Raw genomic sequence first — 22,824 nt, 5'->3', positions numbered from 1 at the left:
ACACACTTATAAATTAGCAAGCACACTGAAATGGCTGCAATAACTACATTTCATAAAAACCAGATGAGCCTGCTTGGTTCATGCAGTCTGACCCACTATTACAGTGTTTGGTTTTAATTATGTTTCATAGTTTCTGTGCAGTGAGACATGCGGCCATCTGTTCGGTGAGCAAAATGGGGATGGATTCATTCAAACAAGCATCCCATTTCTAAGAAGGCCATGCTAGTTAAAGGGCCAGAAAAATTGCTCCCAGTGGTTTTAAGATTCTAATTTGGAGTAGTTAGTATGGTTTATCCTAGTTATAAATGTGTAGCAATGCAACCACTGGGAAATCCCATCTCATGGACGGATCATGACCTCTATTCACAGATTAGAATGTCACTGGAATCCAAGTGTATTTGTAACTCACTGCAATTCTATCCCTCTTCTCTGTACAGTTTAATTATCAGGGCTCTGCCCTGATGGACAAAAACTGTCTTACCTCATTCAACTTGGCTTAACATGATTGGAGAGCCCCATCAAGACCTAGGCTCGAATGTCTGAAGCCATGTTACCTGGCCCTGTTTTAACCTTGACTACATCCTTGGCTACTGCACAGCCTGCTAACATGGCTTCAAATGTGTTAGCTTAATAAGACTGGAAAGTTCCGTCAAGACACAGGCTAACGTGTTTGAAAAACACACCCTTTTTGCCAGTCAAGACAGGGCCTAGGGCTCTGGGGATTGAAGCTTCCCTCTTAATATCTGGTACCATCAAATTAGAGAAAAATAAAAATGAGTTTCAACTTTCTAAAGAAAAGGTGACTGACCAGTTCAAGCCAAAGACCAGCACCCAAGTGTTTCAGTGTCAGATGAAACTGGCAACAGACTAAAGCAGAGAAACAAACCCTGCTTCATAAACGTCGAACAGAAGTTAATATGAAAAAGTATAAAATATCTTGTAGGTCCTGTGGTAGGAGCTGACTTACCACTAGAGGGAGCCAGACACCATATTACTGTTCTAGTACAGGAAGGGGTGAGCTCACAGTTAGGCGTAGTCCTTAGGCTCTGGAGGCAAGTGCCTTGTCATTTGGGCAGAATGTAGTGCTAGGGAGCAGAGATTATTTCAGTGACATCCCCACACTTCCGGACACAGCACAACAGCCCCTAACTGAGCTCCTGTTAGTGTTACAAGCTACCCAGATCACAACTTGTATGTTGCTGGCTGCTGTGGACACTGCCCAGTCCAGCTCTGGACAGAAAAGTGGTGGAGAAAGACGTAAGTAGAGAGAAGCCCAAACCATCCCTATAGGCCCTAGCCCTACAATGCAGCCCATGCGCTGCAGCTGCACACCCTCCAAGCTTTGGGGTGTTTCACGTCAGGATGAGAATTTTGCTTTTCAGCCGATCTCCAGTTGTAATGCCGCGTTGGCTGTAGCAGCGTTTAAGTAAACATGAAAGGCACAGGCCTAGCCCTTGTTTCCTGCAGCCTCCTTCTCCCTTTATGGCAGCCTTGTGCTGTGAGAGAGTCCATCCTCCCAGAAGCTCAGGGGTGTGCTGTGGTGGAAAGGTGCCGGCGTAGGTGTCTGATAAAGTCCACTTGAGACTGAGGTATGACACGGTTGATAATGGACTTGGGGATCCATCCCTTAAAAAAAACAAAACATCTTTAAATAAGCAGGGCTGAAGATTTCAGTGCAACGAATTTGCCAGCCTCAGCTCAGTTTTGGAGAGAGTGGCTGGAGTGACTCCATCCATGTAGGTGCAAATTCTGGAGTCTGGCAGCCTGGAGTCTCTTCTGGGGAATGTCCCCAGAGTGGGGGATGTGTGGATCAGAGGGAGGGGGACACTTTGCAGGTACAGACTGGCTGTGTCAGCTTTGTATACCCACTGCAGTAGCCCCGGGGGCAGGGGTCATACTAGGTTGGACTAGAGGAGACAAGGACAGAGACCTGAGGTTATCCTGTGGCCTGGCAATTCGAGCTAGTCTGAACAATGGAGGTGTAAGATGCCTCCTCTCAGTTCCTGCCCCAGTGTCAGCACAGGGGTGAATCCTGCCCACACGGCACAACTCGGGCAAAAAAATAAAAATTCTGCGCACAATATGTTAAAATTCTGCAAAATTTTGCAAATTTTATCCATCAAATAAATGTGGAGGCTCCAGCATGGCACTGGGGAGCACAGGCCACTGGCTGCACAGAGGTGGGAGATCAGGAGATCACTGTGCAGCTCCTTCCCCCTCTCTCCCCCCGGGGAAACGGACTCAGCAATGAGATTACACCTGACCCTGACACAGTGCAAGGACCAGGCCTGCCCCAGAAACACCCCAGGGCCCTGCCTCTCCATGCCAGGTGCACCAGGTGTGTGCTGGCAGGCAGGCTCAGCAAGGTAGGAGCCAAGTGTGGAGGGGCTTAGTGTGGGGGGATTCAGGTGTGGGTTGAGAGAGTTCTGTGTGGGAGAAGCTGGGTGCGGACAGCTCAGTGGGGGATCTGGGTGCAGGGTGGATCTGGATGCGCAGGGGCTTGTTGGGGGGTTCTGAGTGCAATGATAATGGGACTCTGCAGGGGGGTCTGGGTGAAGGTGTTTGGGGCTCAGCGGTGGGGTTATGTGGGGGGGGAATAGAGCTCAGCAGGGGGGCCTGGGTGGGGGGGACTCAGTGAGGGGGTCGAGATGCTGGGGGAGTGGAGCTCAGTGGGGTGGGGAAATTCAGGTGTAGCAGGTTGGGGCTCAGGAGGGTGGGGATCTGGGTATGGGTGGCTCATTGGGGAGGTGCGGGGGGAGTGGGGCTCTGGGTGCAGGGGGGTGAAGCTCATCAGGAGGGTCTGGGTATAAGGAGGTCTGGATGCACAGGGATTGGGCGGATGCGGGAGCAGCTCCCTGTACAGTGAGCCCCTGCCCCCCTGCACCTAAGGAGTGATGGGTGCAGAAAGCATGGGTGGGGGGGGGGGGGGGGCGGGGGGGGGGGGAGTTTGCAGAGCTTCCTACAGCTGGGGGAGGGTCTGACCCCGCCCCGGATGCCATACAGGGGAAGAACAAATCCTGTCCTCCCCAGCCCAGCTGGGACAAGCAGCTGAGCCCGGTGCAGAGTAGGAGCCACCAGCCGGATCTTCCCCAGTCCCGCTCTGTGCCCCACAGTGATTTACCTCTCCGCTGGCTGCCCTGGCCACCCGAAACGTACTGCTGGGGAAGGTTGCAAGACTGCTTTTGTGGCTTCCCTTTGGTTCCCTGTCAGAAAGTCATTTTTCTGTGGGGAAGCAAAGAAATCTGCAGGGAACATACATTTTGCACATGTGCAGTGGTGCAGAATTCCCCCAGGAGTACTGTGTCAGCTTGCACTGTGCATTCCTTCCCTGAAGCAAAGGAAAAGAGAATGCACCCATCCTGGGGGCTCCTGAGAGTATATACAGCTTGGCTAGCTACCAGTATTAATGTGATGACAAACCATGCTAAGGAGCGCAAAGTCAGTGCCTGGCTATTATTTTACAGCAATCCATTCCCCAGCTCCCAGAAAGGATCATTGCCTTCCAGTCCTCCTTATACTGCACGTCTCCCTCCCACAGGCGGCATGTGGCGACTTGTGGCAATAGCAAAGGGGTCATATATCCTAGCAAGGCAGCATGAACTTGCCTTGAGGTCCATGCTCAGGAGCCAGGTGAAGCGAGTCTGACATCGGTCACCTTCCAGTGGTTGCAGAACAATGCAGCTCAACCCAGACTCAGCCCTGGCAGTTCGGGGAGAAAAAGGAATTTAGTTTCTTTCTGAAGGGAGACCAACTGAACCTTCTGACTTGGACACTAAAGTAGCTCTAGCCATCTCAGGTTTGGATTAACACATCTGCTCACATCGAAACCTGCTTACAAGCTCTCCATGACATCCCTTCTTACTGGACTGAGCCAATTGTGCATCAATTAAATACAAATAGATTGAAAGTACATGGATTGAGGTCTGATAATAATGCCACGGATGGGTAGTTCTTCCTGGGGAAAGAAGTTTGACTAGCCATTGAACTGTACAGGTATCAGCTCTCATCTTAATAGGCATCACCCATAGTCACATTTCATTTTAGATTCCTAGGCCCGGTCCTTCCATGACCTCTGTGCAGGCAGACCCCTGCAGCTAATGTGTCTCTGCGTGGCCACATGGGAATGCCTGTACAGATGTTATTGTAGTGTCAGGCCCATACTTTGTAAGTGGATTTAGAGCTCATGAAAATAATGGAGTGTACCAGCGATGTAGGCTAGAAACCAGGCAGAGCACTCTATACAGCCCATCTAATGCACCTAAGGCCTAATCTGCATCAGACCCTATCGTTCCAGTCCTGCCCCTTCTACCAAGATATCACATTCCTGAGCTGCACCTTATTCTGTTGCAGATCTCCTGATTAGAGATGAATACTGGTGTCTATCTGTGCACTGGGTTTGTGATGGGCCCAAAAGAAGGCTGGGATCTTCACTTGTAACGGTGCCTTGTTAAAAATAAAATGTAAAAGCTCAATTATTTAACGCCTTACCTGCCTTGCGGTTGCTAGGTGCTAACTGTTCAGAAGAGTGGTTTCTGTGTGGCCCTAGATGTGTGTTGTGCTGAACATATTTGTATTCCACTGAAATTGTGTATTCGTGCTCTCACACACACACACACACACACCCTTATAGGGAAGATGTACCTCTTGAGTGCACAACACACATGCTAAAATAATGCATGCACAGATTCCTGTTAACATTCAGAGCCTTCACCTGACTTGCCCCTTTTGCATGGGCATGAACTCGGAGTGGGTTGCAGTGCCAACCAGATACACAGTTGTCTCCTTCTTCCAGCAGTGCCGTACACTGACAAAGTCCCTTTGGCCAATGAGGTTTCCAGGGCACTGAGCAGTGATCTCGTGAGTCAACAGGGTATCCTTCCCAATTCTTTGAAGGATCTTTAGCAAGGACACAAACCAAAGAACTGAATAGAAATTATTGGAAGGGAAACTGTAACAACCAAACAGTCTGGAAAACCTGGTCCCCTTCCAAACAAGCATAGGGGGTGACAACAGCCCATGAACCAACTGGCCATTTTGTTCCCTTAAAGGCACTAATGGTTTTGCAAAACAAATGCTTGTTCTCCTTGCTGGCACCTTTCCACAGCTGTGGAAACCCACCTTTAAATGTATTCTTGGTACATCTTTGAGTAGTAGAGGTGGAATGTTCTAACCATCCCTCCCCATTTTTTTCCAAAGCTGCTATGATCAAGGCATATCTACAGGAGCAAAGGCTGGACTTCATGCCCCATTTAGAACCTTGTTCCTTCCTTGCATATATAGGCTTAATGCATGATTGGGAAAGTATCAACCTGTACCAAGACTTGGCAGGTTGGGGTTAACACTATCTTCCTCAGCAGAGGAAAGATCACAGCTGCAAGCGCTAAGTGCAGGGACTGGCAGGGTGGGAGAGCTTGACCAGCTGCGGATAATTAAATAATCCTCCCAGTACAGTATAAGGGGGATTTGCCCCTAGGAACTTGGGTTAACCACTATTAGGAGTGATAAGCTGTAAGAAGTAGTTAGTCCTGTTGACCTAAGAAGAAATGTTATTAGCTAGCAACAGTTTATGGGTTAGGTACTTCTCTAATACGATTACTTCCTTTAAAGGGGTGGGGAGTGTTTCTAATACTAGTGTGGAAGCTAAGCTGAAAGAGACAGAATGTACTGATTAGAAAATACAGTGTGACTCCACTAGCCTGTGTAGAAGCTAGCCAGGGATGTGCCCTGAGGTGTAATGCAGCAGAGGTAATGTTGATCTCTGACTAGCAAGTTACTAAACTCAGGAGAGCAGGAATTAGAGGCCAAATCAAAACAAACTAGAGAGACTTAATTCTAAGATGCAATGCACTCAAAATCTATTCCCAGTGCCATGCCCCCCACTGCAGTACAGCAGCATTACTAGCAGTCTTCGGTCCTGAGAAGAACAGAACATTTCTGGGAAAACACCCCAGGGTAGGAATGGTCAGATCTGCAGTCTGTTAGCCAATGGGAAAAGGCTGTTTCTGCTCTGACTAGTTATTTCTTTTACTTCTGATTAGGTACTTGACCTCCTATTAAGAACCCAACCCTCTATTGTGTTTGGGGTGGGGAGAGGAGGTGTGTTTCTCTATTTTATTGTTGAAGACCCTTTCAAAGAACTTTGTACAATCAGTTTAATTATCCAAGTGGCTGTCAGCATTCCAATAGGTTTCCACTGTACATCTCTGACTTGAACTTTGTGATTTACATGGACTTCATTAAATGACTCAGCACATACATTCATTTCACTCAGTTAATTAGCATTATCTGTGCATTAGTTCATGGTCACTTTACTTGATGGTCTTATAAAGAAACTCTGCACACTGATGTCTGCATGGGGGCATAAAGGCAGCAGCTTGTTTCTGTATAAAAATTAAACTCTTCCAGTTTACTGTTTGCTGTGACCCAGTGCAAATATCTAACAGCTGATCAAACAATGAGAGGATGACACCCCTGTTCTGAGTTCCATCTCTGGTCTCCTGGACCAGTCACTAATATATTTGACAATGATCAGTATAAGTTTCCTACAATCAAGGTGCCCAAGGAAATTGTTTTACTTCCTCTTTCTTGATGAATATGGTATCCAAAACAAAAAGCCCTCCCGTGCTCTCACTCACACTAGCATATATTTTAAGATTTACTTGAATCAGAACTCCATGCCCCACTTTAACACCTGCTCTTTTACTGCATTTAGTTTGAGGTCCATGTTCTCAGCAAGGTGCAATAGTTGTATGTAATAGGCTCTACCTCTTCTAAATAGCCTGAGTCCTTCTGTGCAATTTTGTCTGTGGGATTATATCCTGCACTTTCAGGGAATGGCATTGACATTCAATACAGTTCTCTCTTCTAAGATCCTACATAGGTTCCTGTGAGCCTAGGTCTAGCTGGTAGGTGGAGACTCTTATCACAAGTATATTCGATCGGACCTCCACTATCAGTATTGGCTTGTGAATTTTTAAGTAAGGTTTGAAGAGTTTGGTTTTGACCTACAAAGCCCTAAATGGCTTAGGTCCTACCTATCGGAGAGACCACCTCTTTCCCTGTGACATACTGTCACAGCGGAGATCAGCAGAGGAGCTGGAGCTGAAGCCCCACTGGCATATACAATACACAAAGGGACTGCTGGCAGGGTATTCTTGACAATGGCCCCATGGCATTAGAATTCACCCTTCCCCTTGGCCTGAAATAACCCCAGCCTGCTGACCTTCAGGCCATGCTGTAAAGTTCAGCTCTTTATCCAGGCACTGGAAATGGAGGGGAGTGTGGGTGGGAAGCTGTCATAAATGGGGAATTACTTAGCGGGAAGAGGGGATTTGAGCTCCTGAGTAGCCTGGTTTGCTGCTGGAGGGTTATGCTGAAGGACACTGCTGCACTTTAGCTATATTTGGGTATTTATTTTGGCTGTGGTTTTTTTTCAAGTTCTGTCAAGGGTCCTGAGAGCATTTATATAAATGTAAATAAATAACTGCAGGAGGCTTTGGGAGAGATTTGTGAGCAGGCAAAGCAGTAGCAGATGAGAAACTGGAGGCTGTAGAATGCCCAGACCCATCTCTCCATTTACCTTTACTCGACTAAGGGTAGGATTCCACTCAGGCATTTGCTCCAGCTTCTCAAACAGTTCATAGTATAGCTGGTCCACTGGAACGCCCAGCACCGCCTCCATTCGGAAGACTTTGCCAAGCCTAGGAAGAACTGTACTCAGCACCAACTCTCCTTTTCCCTGGGGTGAAAGAACACATGGCAGGGTAATCCTAATCACAATGATGTAGGTGTGCTGGAATCAGGACTCAGGCCTATATCAGTTAGCCTGCCCGCACTCCCTGCCAGGTCACGCACAGTTTGGCACTGACTCATTCACTGACATAATGGGCCTTTCTAATAAATGATTTTGGTCCTTTTTCATCACCATTTGTTTTATAGATGAAAGTCATTATCTTTAAATCATGTCACTACTATTTATTTATAAAATATTCACCACCAGAGGTTCATTCTGTGCTTGCTGTTTCCTCTCTAGCTAAAGGAAACTATCCTTCTAAAGGTCTTACTATATAAGCACATAAATAACAAAAACCAGAACACAGACATGAGTTGGTGTCTGTTAATTTTGTAGCATAAACATTCTGAACTTTCTCGGGGACTATGATTGACTGACTTCCCCTCAAAGCCTTTTCATCTTGTCTATTTGTTTAATGTATTCGTGCGTGTACTTAGCCAATTGTCTGTTAGAAGTTGCACCTGTTTCCTTTTACATTGACCATAATGTAGAATAGTTTCCTATAAGCCCTCCTGTTATCTACCTGCTTTTCTGTATCTTCATTCATACCATATGCCCTGGCAGTCACACCCTTTCTCTCTCTCTCACACACACAGCCCTCTAGCCTCTCAAACTAATTCACCCATAGTCCTTTCCATGCACAGGCAGGTGGAAATGTGATAGACATTTTGACATTGCTGTTTTGACACTGGCCTTTTAATCTTGAAAGGGGCTCTATGGGGGAGGGCATTGCTAGAGATCGTTATTAACAATAATAAGAGGAAGTGATAAATTCCATCTAGCCCTTCCTCATCCCCCAAGATTTTCTCAGCATGAAACTTTTTTGGACTACTAGAGTAACAAAGGCAACAAGTGCAAAGACTGTACCTGGTAGGTTTCTGTCTGCCAGCCATCTTGCCGTTGCAGTATCCCTAAAGCTCCACGCAGGGTGGCTTCTCCTTGATTCACATAGGAAAGCTCCATGTTTGAAAACCAGCTGGAGTTAACATCAGAGCCATGTTCTTGACCCACAGCTACAGGAGCAAGCGCAAAGTACTTGTTCATGTATGTTCAAAAGCCTCCCTACTTTGCCTATATACTCTGGCCTTTGATAAAGATACACAATAGATCTGCTGTTTTATGAGTTGTGTGTGGAATTACAGTGTGCACTGATGGGCCTCTCAGCTCAGGACCAGCCCTATAAGAAGATAGATCTGAATCGTCTCTGACTTTGGAGAAGTCCAGACCCGAACATCTTTGCTTGGGGGGCCCTCTCCAATATAACGTACAGAGCAACATCCCATTGCCAGCTAGCCATTTAAGTCAGTTTTCCCATTGTTGATGTCAGAAGGCTATGAGTCATGGTCATGGCATCACAACTGCAGAATAAAATATCTTTAAAGTAGAAAACCATTTAAACAGGTGACTTTTTAAGCAATAGCATTAATATCCAAATAATCTATCGCCAATATGCTGATTGGCCCAAACACTTGAGGTAGCATCATTCCACCACACTAGAACAAAATTTTCCTGAAATCAAGCCACGTATATAAAACAAAATGAAAAGCCTTGTCTACAACAGCCTCACTTGGACAACGGCTCTCAAAAGCCCAGTGTTGACATATAGGCACCTGCATCTACATCAGTTTTTACCATTATATGAAACTGTTTTTAAGTGCGATGTGTAAAAACATCTTCAGTGACCATGGTTGTATTGGTCAATAGAGATGGGGCACAACTGGATAAAATCAAAACCATTTGCAGGAGGCACTTACTAGCTATGAGCTGACTTGCTGAAAAGTATTTTTTAAAAATTGCACTTAAAACTAGTTCCCACCAGTAATGTGATAGAAACTGAATGCAGATGGGGACTATTTAGTAGTGTTACATATACCACATTGCCTCTCCAATGAATGGTTCAAAAGAACAGGACAGGTAGTTCCCATCTGCAAATCTTTGGGTAATTATTAGATGGGCCTAAAAACACTGTTTAGATATTACAAAACACTGTTGACTGGACTCAACCTTTACTACAAGTCTTTTTGGATTTCATTTTGTGACGAGTTCATTTGGTCTCTCTTACAAGTCTCAGGATGAATATACCATTGGTTAGACGAAAGTCTGGCCGCTAGCCAATACTGAGATGGTTATGAATTATTCAAGGTATTGAGACCTCTCATATGATGAGAATAACATTAATTCTGTGTTCTCTGCAGTATAGCACTACCTCTGGTTATAGATCAGTCACATTCAGGACAGTCGTAATACACATCCATCCATCCAGGGGTTTGCAGGTAGCACACACAGGCTGTGCCAGCTGCAGGAGGAACCACCTATGGAAGATTTCTTAGGACATGCAACATTCAAGCATCTGTGATAAACAGAACTCTTACCAGGGTCCTCCCACATTATCCTCTGAATATAATCAGGAACTGTAGAAGACAGGCAGTGAGATCCTTTTGACATGAGTCCTCTTGTGTCATGCCCAATAGCTGAGAGAGCCATTCTCTTCAAACCTACAGGGGGACAAACATAGACAGCTGCTAAAATGTATCATATTCAGTAAGGAGGCACATTGGCCTGGAGATTGGGGCAAAGGTCTGAGAGCAAAGAGAACACTAATTAGATTCACTCGCTCACTGGATGACCGTGGATGGCTTTTGGGCAAGGCACTTCACTGCCTTATGCGTTAGTTTATTTTAGTTGGAAAATAAAAGTAAAGAAACCTCTTGCCTCATAACAGGTGGTTTTTCCAGCCATGGTAGAGTAGCAATCAACTGTCTGGAGAGGGAAGAATCTGGTGAACTGCCAGAAAATTGCCTGGAACTGTAGAGATGACCAAAAAGTTTCAAATTTTTTCAGTAAAAAAGGCATCTTTACCTGGCAGAAAAGTGGTGAGTTTCAAAATTTTTCATGCAAACAGGGATAAAGTTTACAGGAAAATTTTCATGAGAAATGTTCCGATTTTTCAATCTGATCTAGCAGGACTCCTCTCAGTAAGGTGTGTGTTGGCCTCATGAACTGTCAAAGCCAAGTTTGTGATGATGGCCCAAAATAAGGAGCATGAACCAAATATTCAGAGAGGAAACTTCAAATGCTGTGGGATTGCCTCCATCAGGGTAAATGGTCTTTTTATAACATCAGTATTCATTATACTTTTAGTTTAATGTAAACAGTTTTCAATAATAAAGGTAAGGGGACATCAAATTTGTGTGGAATGTAGGTAATTTGGGGATTAAAATAAGTATCATCCCACAAAATGAGGGACACTTAAGCAGTATGGTGAAAATTTCTAATGACATCACACCGCTGGTAGCTTGCAGAAAAGAATCAGATGTACAGAGGTGTAGAATTTAAGGCCATTAAGATCATCTAATCTCGCCTCCTGAATAACACAGGCCTTAGAAACTCATCCAGTAATTCCTGCATCAAGCCCGTGACTTCCATTTGACCTTGGGTGTCAAAAACATTCCAGTAGAGGAATGAGGGGAGTTTGCCTTTTTCAGTTTTCTCTAACATTTTCCTGTCTAAAACATAAATTAATGAAAGCCACAGTTAAAATGTTGAGCACAGTACACTTTTTTAATCCCAGGATGTTGCATCATATTTCACTGAGCTGCTGCACATCATTGTAGCCCTGTCTCGCTGCAGTTCTGCACCTCTGTGATAAATCAGTAATATCTGCTTCAAAACACACCCTCCCCCTGCATCCTATTGTAATACACTGCACTTGACTGCAGCAAAAAGGATCCCTGTATCATAGAACAGGGTCTCTCTGCAGAACAGTGCAGCAAGAAACACTATGTTGGGAGAAATCTGATTCATGGGCATCAGAATGAATTGTTCCCTGGCATCAAAAATCTGGTTTGGAAGGATCTGATTTTTGATGATAAATTTCAGTGGATGCCAATGTTTATTTCCAGATATTTCTAAGTTGATTTTTTTGCACTAGCAGGAACTACCGTTCCTCTCCAAGATACTAATAATGTTGTTTATTCTGAATGTAATAAATTCAGGAACCAAGTCATAATTTTTGACCATGAGAATATGTAATGATTTGTTGTTAGGTCTGCTAGCAAAGAAGGTACCTGTTGTCTACCAATGCAACATATCCTATGGTTCAGATCCTCAGCTGATATAAATGGTCTCAGGATTTGGTTCCATGTGTTTTCAACTTTCCCTCCCTATATATGTTGATTATTAATGATCCCATTTTTATGCTATTTTTTTTGCATAAAGGGAAAGAACAATTAGCAGCATTTACAGATTAAAATCTGACCGTTCCTAAACATGATATAGCAAAATAGGAATATATGCACCATATATATGCCTGTTTATAAATGTGTCTGTCTGACTGTATGTCTATATAAATATATACATATATATTTTATCTGTAGAGTGGTGACTGATGCTATTTTCTGTGCTACTGAGAGCGTCCACTGTATAGGACATAGCGATTTATTGTGGCTGTCCTGTAGAATCACACCAGTTATTCAGAGGACAACACTTTTCCATGGTTGACACTACATGGAGGAATATATTTACAGTATATTGTATGCTCTGCTTTATAGACCAAGGAGAGTTCTGCTTACCAGTCATCTTTCGGAGGTGCTCATGTGAGATCCCACAGCACAGTTTGAAAGTTGCTGACAACATGGTGTGGAGGTGTCTGCTGCCTCTTGTATTCAGTGTAAAAGCTGACAATGGCACTAAATCATGCCTTTATAGTGATTTTGAAGGACAACACCTGATGATATGGACCATGCTTCTAGAAAGCAGCTGGGAATGAGGAGCATCCAAGGACAAGGCAACCAGAGGGAGGGGCCGGAGAGAGGCACCCATGAGAAATCACTGCTTTTGTTTAAGCATTTTACGGTCAGCACTTTCCCTTGGTTTTGGACAGTCAGACTCATTACTGTATTCCAAGCATATCGATCAGTTACTAAGCCTTTTCTGGAACCTCCTGGTACTTTCTTCTCTCTCCAAACAAACTGCAACATACTGTGCTGAGCAAGGCCCATTCTGAGGTTAGACATCCCAGATTAAAATCTGTGTTAATCACCCACATGCACCATTTCAGCTACTTGTAAACACCTACTTGATTTTTAGCCTGTTAAGGCAGCTGCCCCTCTATCCACATCACCCTGAAGGCCACTACGGCTAACACCCGTGAACTATGTTAACTTGTAGGTATCCACTGAAGATTATGATGAAGGTTTCTGTGCACAAACTATAACAGACTTGTATGGTTTTGGCTCTAAACGGGATGTGAATGGAGTTCAAGGCCTGTAATTTTCTGTAGTGTACACTGTAAGCTTCTTGCTGCTCTGGTTAAAATGGGAAATGTGCACCCTTTGAACCCTTCCAACCATGGCAGAAAAACAGTGGATATAATTGGTTTGTTAGGAAGATCAGTAATGTGATATGAATACTTTCACTAAAAATGCTGATCTGACTTGCCAGATGGTGGTCATTTGACTGTTCTCTGTTACCATTTGATTCCTGTTTGGTGCCCTTTGTGAAGTGAGATAGCGAACTCTATTCAGTTCCCAGAAACAGCTACTAGTCTGAAAAAAAAACCCATTATTACAGGTGACACCTAGTTGTCACACTGGTTAGCAGACTCAGACAGGTCAAGAATGACCTATGACCTGGGGAGAGCTCAGAGGTAGGAAGCTTGCACTTTGCACTTGCTTCCCATTATGGACCTCAGTGTTCAGGCCTGGCACCTTTTGCCAGTATTAATAAATTCACTCTTGAAAGAGTAACAATAATAAAGAGAGATCAAGCTCTCTAAGATCTAAAATCTGCCAGTGTGTTCAGCGGGGCTAGTTGGCTTCTTATAGTGCATTTTAACTCCTTGCTATAGAGGACTTGGTGATTCAGTGACTGCCTCTCTGTCTTCTTGTTTGCCATAGTGAACCCACCGGGAACTTGTGGTACCACATGGTGAGGACAACAAATATAAGCCTTCACTGCAGGTGTGCAAAGTCATTCCTGTATAAAGTTTGACCCTGGGGTAACAGGATAATTTAGCTCTGTAATTCTGCAATCCTCAGTATCAGAAAAATGTCAAAAATTGGAGGTAATTCAGAGAAGTGGGGGGAAAATGTAAGGGACATGAGGTTTTGATATATAAAGAAAGAACTAAAGCTGTATAGCTTAACCAAAGAGTCTATGTGTATCTAAAGGGTGTCACACGGAAGAGGGAAAGGTCTGGAAGAAACAATCCTGCATTAATATGTGTGTGTGGTGAGGGTAATAAGTCTTTCTGATCTCTAATTTCTATGGTCCTATAATTATACTGCTCTGCTTGTATTGCTGAAAGGTGTATATTTCATCATAATGTTGCTCTCACCTGCCCTTTTCTGTCTTTCTCAGGCAGCTCTATCTCACCAGGTCTCCGACTCACCCAGTCTCCTTTCCCCTAAGCCTTGGTGCATTCTTTTAAGCCCAGTTGGGGTCACCCTGAGACAGAGTATGTGGGAGAGAAACTGCACTGGAGGATGGAGACAAGTTCATATGCTCCAATACTGAGCCACTGGGGGCAAACATAATGTAATATGAGACAATAAAGGCCTCTGTTATCTCACTGCTCCTGGTTCATCTGCTCTCCAAAGTACTGAAGTGGCACTTCAAAGCCAAGTATGCAAAGTAACTAAAAAAAAAAAAGTCTAAATGAAGGAGGTATAAAGTAAAGCTCGTGGTTCATCAAGTCAGGTGAATGTCAAATTCCCAAGGGGGATGGAGAGGTTCAGAGGACACCATCAAGAGAACTTCTCATCTTTTTTCATTTGTTTTTTTCTTCATCAATACTAACAACACTTCTAAATGCTCAAAACTGAAGTGTCTCCCCTCCATTGCCATCAGCTGTACCAGTTTGTTGGTGTGTTTGTGGTTTCTGTCACTCATTATGAGGTCTTAATTGTTCATACACTGATTTGTTATTGTAGGGTTGTCCATGGTTGTTTGATTACATTGGTTTATTTTTATTGCACCGTGTCACCTTTCAACCCTCTATCGCCTATCCCCCGACTTAATCCTTAGGGTTTCTGTATGCCATTCCCATGACTCTGACCAGGTATTCTAGGCAGGTACTGAGTGTTGCTGTGATATATAACTTATTATTTAAATCAGCTTCTGTACCAAATGACTAGAGGATAGCTAATGTGACACCAATTTTTTAAAATGGCTCCAGAGGTCATCCCAGTAATTACAGGCCGGTAAGGCTAACTTCAGTACCAGGCAAACTGGTTGAAATTGTAATAAAGAACAGAATTATCAGACACATAGATTAATATGATTTGTTGCGGAAGAGTCAACCTGCCTTTTATAAAGGGAAGTCATGACTCACCAATTTATTAGAATTCTTTGATGGGGTCAACAAACATGTGGACAAGGGTGATCCAGTGGATATAGTGTACTTAGACTTCAGAAACCCTCACCAAAGGCTCTTAACCAAAGTAAGAAGTCATGGGATAAGAGGGAAGGTCCTCTCGTGGATCAGTAACTGGTTAAAAGATAGGAAACAAAGGGTAGGAATAAAGTATCACTTTTCTGAATAGACAGAGGTAAACAGTGGTGTCCCCTAGGGGTCTGTGTTGGGACCAGTGCTGTTCAACATATTCATACATGATCTGGAAAAAGGGGTAAATGGTGAGGTGGCAAAATTTGCGGTGATACAAAATTGCTCAAGATAGTTAAGTCCAAAGGAGACTGGGAAGAGTCACAAAGCGATCTCACAAAACTGGGTGACTGGGCAACAAAATGGCAGATGAAATTAAATGTTGATAAATGCAAAGTAATGCACATTGGAAAACATAATCCTAATTATATATACAAAATAATGGGGTCTAAATTAGCTGTTACCACTCAAGAAAGAGATCTTGGAGTCATTGTGAATAGTTCTCTTAAAAACATCCACTCAATGTGCAGTAGCAGTCAAAAAAGCTAACAGAATATTAGGAACCATTACGAAAGGGATAGATAATAAAACAGAAAATATATATATAAATCTATATAAATCCACAGTATGCCCTCATCTTGAACACTGTGTGCAGAAGTGATTGCCCCATCTCAGAAAAGATATATTAGAACTGGAAAAGGTACAGAGAAGGACAACAAAAATGACTAGGGGTATAGAACAGCTTCTGTATGAGGCAAAATTAAAACAACTGGGAATTTTCATCTTGGAAAAGAGGTGACTAAGGAGGGATATGATAGGTCTATACAATCTTGACTGGTGTGGAGAAAGTGAATAAGGAAGTATTATTTACTCCTTCACATAACACAAGAACTAGGGTATCACCCAATAAAATTAATAGGCAGTGGGTTTAAAACAAACAAATGGAAGACAGTATCCTGTCTTCCAACAGTGTCCCAAATCACAGTAAATTCTGTATTAGCTTAATTAAGGGCCTTGTTACCTTTAGAAATTAGGGAATAAGGAGAAGAGCACAGTAATAAGGTAAGTGGGATAATTCCTGTCTAGTCTAAGATGTAACATTCTCTTGCTAGACAGGATGAAATCTTAGTTACAGTCTGTTGAGTCGAGTAAGGAAACTGCTGCTTTATTGTGACAGTTGCTATGTCAATGAAAAATTCTCCCATTGTCCTTCCCTTGGGTTTACACCCTGTATTTACACTGCGTCTCTCCCCTTGATGTTCAGGTGTGAAAACGTCCCTGTTACTGTCTGAGATATGAGGGATGAAATCCTGGCCCCAATAAAGTCAGTGGGCATTTTGCCATTGATATCAGTGGCTAACGGTCTTTTGTGGTACCAGTGTACAGGCTGTTTTCCAAACACAGCTTCTTAGAGTAAGCATATCATTGTTTCTGCTTCTCTACCCCCTGTTCCATTTGCATCCATTATTGAATGCAGCTTCTGGACAGGACAGCCTTTCAGATGGTTTCCAATTAATTTGCAATCCTTTTTACAAATCCCTTGAACCTGGTGAAGTGTTCAGTGTAAACATTAAATCTATTGTTTGAAACTTCACTTAACACCTCTCTGAAACTGTCCTTGTTATACCAAAACCTGTTTGCTGTTGATAGCTCCATTTGTCTCAGGCAACTTCTTTGTTTTTCAGGCTGATGGATGGTTTCACTCATTTCCTACAGCCACACGTTTAAATGTATCATCCTACCGCAACACCTCTAATTGATCTCAGATCGAGCTGTAGATTGGAACAGGGTTCCTCTGAGTTCTGGGTTACACTCTGACTGGTTTGTTTTGCAGGATTACACATCCTGGGTGTTGGGTTACTGGCGTTGGGTTGTTTGGGGATGTTTTTTTTAGAAAGGAGAGCACTTTGTTTGTTTGTTTTTGTGCTTGTTTTGACTAAATCTTCCTCTCCATAAGGAATGACATGCACTTCACTGAGAGTTATAATTACAGAAAGGTAAGTCAAGCTTGTTGCCTACCAAATTTTACAATTTCTCCCTTAATGAGCCTGGGCAAACCTCAGTTTCCTTGTCATTGCAGTTCGCCTTTGCTCTGCTCCTAGTTCACATGCCTAAGCTTGCCTGTTATATTATATAGGAACTCAAACAATAACACCTGTCCCTGGAGACTGCTTCATCCTCTACTTAATCCCGTGCTAGACTGCCACACTTACAATCACCCATTTTGATTACTTGCCTTATGCCTCCAGCAGACAGGCCAGACCTTTGCATTGTCCTTCCACATCACATGGAGTGGGGCATGTCAGCTAGGAAAACAGTCTCCAGCTGCCATCTTGCATACTCAGATGCACTCATCTTCCTTAGTTTCTCCCTGAAAGGGTATCTCCATAGAAGCAAACTGGCTCATTCAGAGGCCACCTACTTAGACATTAGTAAAGATGATCAAGGGTGGGTGCTCCAAGCTGCACTGAGCTTCCATTCTGGGGCTTGTATAAAAACTCTGTAATGCTGAGTTCTCTGGCATCTTTATTTCAGTTGGTAGGATGGGGTCTGATTCTCCACAGCCATACACCGCCAAGGTCATTTATACCAGTGCAATACAGGAACCCTACTAACTCAGAATGAGGTAGTGTTCTACACCCAGGTTGCAATCCCTTTGCACTGGTCTAAATGACTGCACAAGCTTCAGAGCTCTGAGAATTAGATCCAAAATGTTTTGTTTGATTTCTCTTTCTGCTGTTTCCCATGACACAAATCCCGAAAGTTTGTAGAGCCATGTTGTTTCGCTGTCTTCCGCTTTCCACATGTGCACCCGGTTGTGCCAAATCCAGATTAGTGCATGTAACTTGACATGTCTAAACAAATTTGCAAACTTTGCAGACAGTTTTGGAGGGTGGCTGAAAATCTGTCCTATGATCTAGATCCCTATAGAGTGCTGATTTTATACCACCCTGTTTTTGTGGTCAGTGCTAAATTAAGTGACTGAGAGGAGACTGATCCAAACTTCCTTTTTATTTTGTTGCTTTCCTAGGAGCTTGGAGATTTTCTGAGGATCAGATTAAAAAGGTAGCACTGATCCTTTCTGTTGCTGGCTTTGTGATACCATAAACACAGCATTCTGAGTAAGGGGAGTAAGTATCATATAAAGATGAGCTTCTATGAAACAAAGATCCTGTTTTCATGCAAAAGTCCCTAGTAATAATGAACAAATGAAAAATGCCAAAATATTATTTAGAAGCAGAACTGGTTCTAAATGGAATGTTTTCCAAAGATTCCCATGTGGTGTCAACAGCTCTATATTACCTGGTCCATTCTCATCATGTGCTGTAGAAAAACACCCAATCACTAGGAAAGGTCTTGATCTTGCTAGTGCCCCTTTCCTTATTCCACATGAAGTTAGCAGGAGAGCATTTATGTCCTAGTCCCCAGAGGATGCTAAGCCAAGGCTGTTGTATCAACCACTTGGGAAGGGATGAATTCTAGTACTCCTGCAAATGTGGAATGGATACAAATAGCTACACCCGGGTAGAATGCAGACAGATGACATGCAAGCTTCCCATCCCTCACATCTCAACTTTATCCCACCATGTCAATGTTGATCTGTAATGGACCTTGTATTCCAGTCCTGGACCCACTGCGGTTCAGCCACCGTACTCCAACCCTGACTTGCAGCACTCCTGGCTATGCCACTCTCGGATCCCCACATAGCTCAGGCTTATGTATGTTGCACTTATTTAAAAATCATTTTTGTACCTGTTTTCCCTGTAGAAAGTGGCAGGATACAGGGACTATATAATGATTTTGTGAACTACTTTATTATCCCCTTTACTATCTATGCTTGGCAGTCTCTCCTCCTTCACTTAAGTTAATAATTCTCTAGATTCTTGATGATTTCAAACAGTCCTCAGCAGCCTACGTGAGAACATACACCAGTGCTATGGACTTGCACCTCTGCCTTCCTCCCCACAGTAGCAATGTCCTTCATATAACTCTGTATCTTCTTACACTCATTCCTGTCACTTTTGCACAGACATTTCTGTGTTAGTCTCTGCAGGAAGCTCATAGGCATTCAGATAATTTTTTATCACCAGTTTTGATGGATTGAAATCCATCTGTTGTCTTGCTCTTTACACGGTGTCCTTAAAATATTACTTCTTTTAGCCAGCAATTGAGGGCTAGTAGTAATGTACTGTCACATGGGGTTCTGAACTTGCCCCTTTTCTTCCTATGTTGAAAGTAGCTGGGGAAGAGGCAGTAGGGAGCATTTTCACTGTACTTCCAAGAGAACTCCTGCTGACTATGGGCTAGACCATGGTTATACCACAAGCCCTGAGTAAGGGACTCAGAGTTACACTCTGGTCCCTGGTTTCCTGATTTGGTCTAGGAGGAAGCAATCTGCACTAGATCTCTACATGACACAGGTTATCGACCTTGTGCATCAGTTTAGCTGCGCTGGCTGGCAAATTGCAGGGGCACAATCTAGTCTCACCCACTTTTCAAGGTTTCTTTTCACTGTAGCTGAGACAGGAAGAGCACTGAACATCCTGTGACCTCTCCGGTGCTGCAAGAACTCATACCACTTCCCACAGTACTGGGTCAGTACTTTTAAATGTGACACTTGCAATGAAAAAGAGAAGGTGCTGCTTCCTCTGCACTCCTTCATTATTGTATGAAGAAGTAGTGGAAGCCCTCTTTGCCAGAATTCCTTAGTCACATTTCTAATACGAGTATTGCAATGGGCTACTTGTTACATTGTGTGTGTAGGTGTGCATATATATGAGTTAGAAGACTGTCCTCATTGCCCACTATCCATCACCTGGGAAATCTGGACTTCTCTGGCATACATTTAAATAGCCACTGGAGGTCTCTGAGCTACAATATATGAAGTGACTCTTGGAGAGATGTTTGGAAAAATTGCTTCCAGATGTCAGTCTTGTTTACAAAAAGCAATGCAAGGTTTGAAACAATCTTCTGGTAAGGTGCTATGATGTGACAGGCTTCATCCTTTAATCTGACCTCACAAAATCCCAGTTAGATAGATGATTGCAGGCTAAAGATGGGATCCTGCACACTTGAAATTTCTCCTAATTATCAGTGCTAAATCTTTCTTTATGAAATAACCTTGCACTGAAATGAATGGAAGCATCAGTTCTAATTGTGCAGATCAATTTAGTGCAAGTCATTTCTCAGCCTGGGGAGGAACATTTTCTCATGAACTATCCAAGGTCTCCTGAGGAAAGACAGTTGCCAAACGCTGAGTGCAAAAGTATGTGAATAGCACAAGATTCAAAACCAGAATCACTGCTGCCAATTCTTCACACCAACAAGTCGGTAATTAAAGTTGCCCATTAAAAATGTCATTCGTTTAATGGAAAGGTAGATGTGGATTCCTTTTGTTTCTCCATTTCTCCTTGGCACCTTCCTCCTCTCTTTAATTAATATTATAGGGTTCTAATTAATGGCCTGTTTTCATATTAGTATCAGTCTATCCATTTGCAGTATAACACACAATGTAACTAACTTTTACTGGTGATGGGGGCATGCATAGCTAAGTGGTTTCAGATCTGATCCTGTAGAGCAGAGGTGGGCAAACTACAGCCCGAAGGCCGCATCCAGCCTGCGGGACTGTCCTGCCCGGCCCTTGAGCTCCCACCGGGGAGGTTAGCCTCTGGCCCCTCCCTTGCTGTCCCCCTCCCGTGCAGCCTCAGTTCGCCGTGCCACCACCACTCTGGGTGGCAGGGCTGCGAGCTCCTGCCAGGCAGTGCAGCTGTGTGGCTGGCTCTGATTGGGTGGTGTGGCTGCCAGTCCTGGTGCTCTGAGTGGCATGGTAAGAGGGTGGGAGAGGGAGTGGGGTGGATAAGGGGCAGAGGGTCCTGGAGGGCAGTCAGGGGACAGGGAGCAGGGGGCGATTGGATGGGGTGGAGGTTCTGGGGTGGGGCGGTCAGGGGACGTGGAACAGTGGAGGTTGGATAGGCATGGGAGTCCCAGGGGGCCTGTCAGGGGGCAGGGGTGTGGATGGGGGTTGGGGCAGTCAGGGGACAGGGAGCAGGGGGGGTTAGATAGGGGGTGGGGTCCGGGGGGGCGGTTAAGGGCGGGGGGTCCCGGGAGGGGGCGGTCAGGTGTCAAGGAGCGGGGGGGTTGGATGGGTTGGAGGTTCTGAGGGGGGCAGTCAGGGGGTGGGAAGTGGGAGGGAGCAGATTTGGGCAGGGGCCAGGCTGTTTGGGGAGGCACAGCCTTCCCTACGCAGCCCTCTGTACAGTTTCAGAACCCCGATGTGGCCCTCAGGCCAAAAAGTTTGCCCACCCCTGCTCTAGAGTTTTCTTTGGAACTTTCCATAACATGGGCAGTCCTGCTGGTGAATCCCCACAAGGAAAGGTTAATGCAGTTATAAAAGTGGAGCACAGACACTTTATTGGAGTGCAGCGTAACATGGGTTAAATTTTTGCTATTGCTCTTCGAGTGGTTAGTGGAAGTGCCAAACTGTGTATGCCTCCTGCTCTAAAACCAAAGGATATGATCAGTTGGTATTGGGTGCACCGAGCTATTTTTATGGTATTTCCTCTTGTATGTTTTATTTTACATGGCCAGGCCATTGTCCCTCTCTAGTTGATAAAGAAGCATGGAAGAGCTGATCCATTTATTGAATTCAAATGTAACATATAAAAAACAGTAGAACCACTGAGGATTGAGAGTAGTACTTTCATCAATTTCTTTTATGGTGAAAAGAACAGAAGTTATATGAGACTGGAAGACCCATGACTAGGAATTGGGTTTATAACATATTGTCACTTGATGAGCTGGCCCTTTAAGGAACATAAGTGACACATGTTGACAATTTTAGGAAAAGGCCACCTGGCCCAACCTATCGCTGCCCTTTACTTTTTGGTTCCAAGTGTGACCCTGGGACCCTCTCAATGTCAACTGCCAGAGAGCCCACCATACTGTGACTCAGATCAGGCCTGATAAGCTCATTGCCCCCAACACTCTGTCATCATAGTATGTATCTAAAAATTGTCATGTAAAGTATCATATGTAAACTGGTGACACGCCGGTCCCAAATATCATTGCATAATGTATGTACGGGTTGTGTACAAAGATTTATATGTGTGTGCTGGAAATATGTTCTTAAAATGTGTTTGGGAGTCAGTGCATAAACCCAGCCAACCCTAGACAAAGGAATGTGGATTTACTGGCGGAGGACAACGAAAGTACATTTATATCTATGGTAAACAAAGCTAACCAGTTAACGAGCAGCGGCTAAGTTCCGATCTACACTAGGAACTTATATTGGTATAGTTATGTATCCCGGGGGTGTAAAAAAATCCACACCTCATGAGAGCCACAGCTATACTGACCAGGCATAGAAAGCTCTAGGTACACAGAAGAACTCTTCCATCAACCTAGCTAGTGCCTCTCAGTGAAGTGGATTACTTAGGCAGATGGGTGACCCTCTCCCGTTGGTGTAGGTAGTGGCTACATTGTAGCATTTTAAGTGTAGACATACCTTTAATGAGCACACTGGGGTGGGGGACCGGGGGGAGGAAGACTCACCACCCCAGGAATCCTTTCTGGCTCTTGAGACAGAGACAATGGACTTTGGGTAATGTCGTCATCATCATCATTCCCATAACTGCATTGGTCATTGGGG

At 44.1% G+C, this 22,824-nt stretch overlaps 1 protein-coding gene across 1 annotated transcript; it reads right to left on the bottom strand.

Annotated features, from left to right (window-relative positions):
- Positions 1–397: 397 nt before the first annotated feature.
- Positions 398–12,460, bottom strand: LOC102942580 (steroidogenic acute regulatory protein, mitochondrial). The gene is made up of 7 exons (XM_007054691.3): positions 12,364–12,460; positions 10,165–10,287; positions 8,660–8,805; positions 7,580–7,738; positions 4,712–4,896; positions 3,606–3,699; positions 398–1,626 (listed from the first exon to the last, which is right to left on the bottom strand). The coding sequence occupies exons 1-7, from the start codon at positions 12,425–12,427 to the stop codon at positions 1,525–1,527; spliced, it is 873 nt and encodes a 290-aa protein (XP_007054753.3). The 5' UTR covers positions 12,428–12,460; the 3' UTR covers positions 398–1,524.
- Between the last annotated feature and the right edge of the window lie 10,364 nt (positions 12,461–22,824).

The sequence above is a fragment of the Chelonia mydas genome, chromosome 7 (assembly GCF_015237465.2).
Source record: "Chelonia mydas isolate rCheMyd1 chromosome 7, rCheMyd1.pri.v2, whole genome shotgun sequence".
NCBI classification, from domain to species: domain Eukaryota; kingdom Metazoa; phylum Chordata; order Testudines; family Cheloniidae; genus Chelonia; species Chelonia mydas.
The sequence above is the reverse complement of the archived record's forward strand: the minus strand, read 5'-3'. Positions and strand labels throughout refer to the sequence as shown.

What these genes read in the sequence shown, in the direction of transcription:
- LOC102942580 (XM_007054691.3), bottom strand. Translation starts at nt 12,427, where the DNA reads ATGTTGTCAGCAACTTTCAAACTGTGCTGTGGGATCTCACATGAGCAC. An exon ending in GATAATGTGGGAGGACCCTG is followed by an intron (nt 8,806 to 10,164) that starts GTAAGAGTTCTG and finishes TTGCTCCTGTAG; the next exon opens with CTGTGGGTCAAGAACATGGC. An exon ending in CTACCCTTAGTCGAGTAAAG is followed by an intron (nt 4,897 to 7,579) that starts GTAAATGGAGAG and finishes TCCTTGCTAAAG; the next exon opens with ATCCTTCAAAGAATTGGGAA.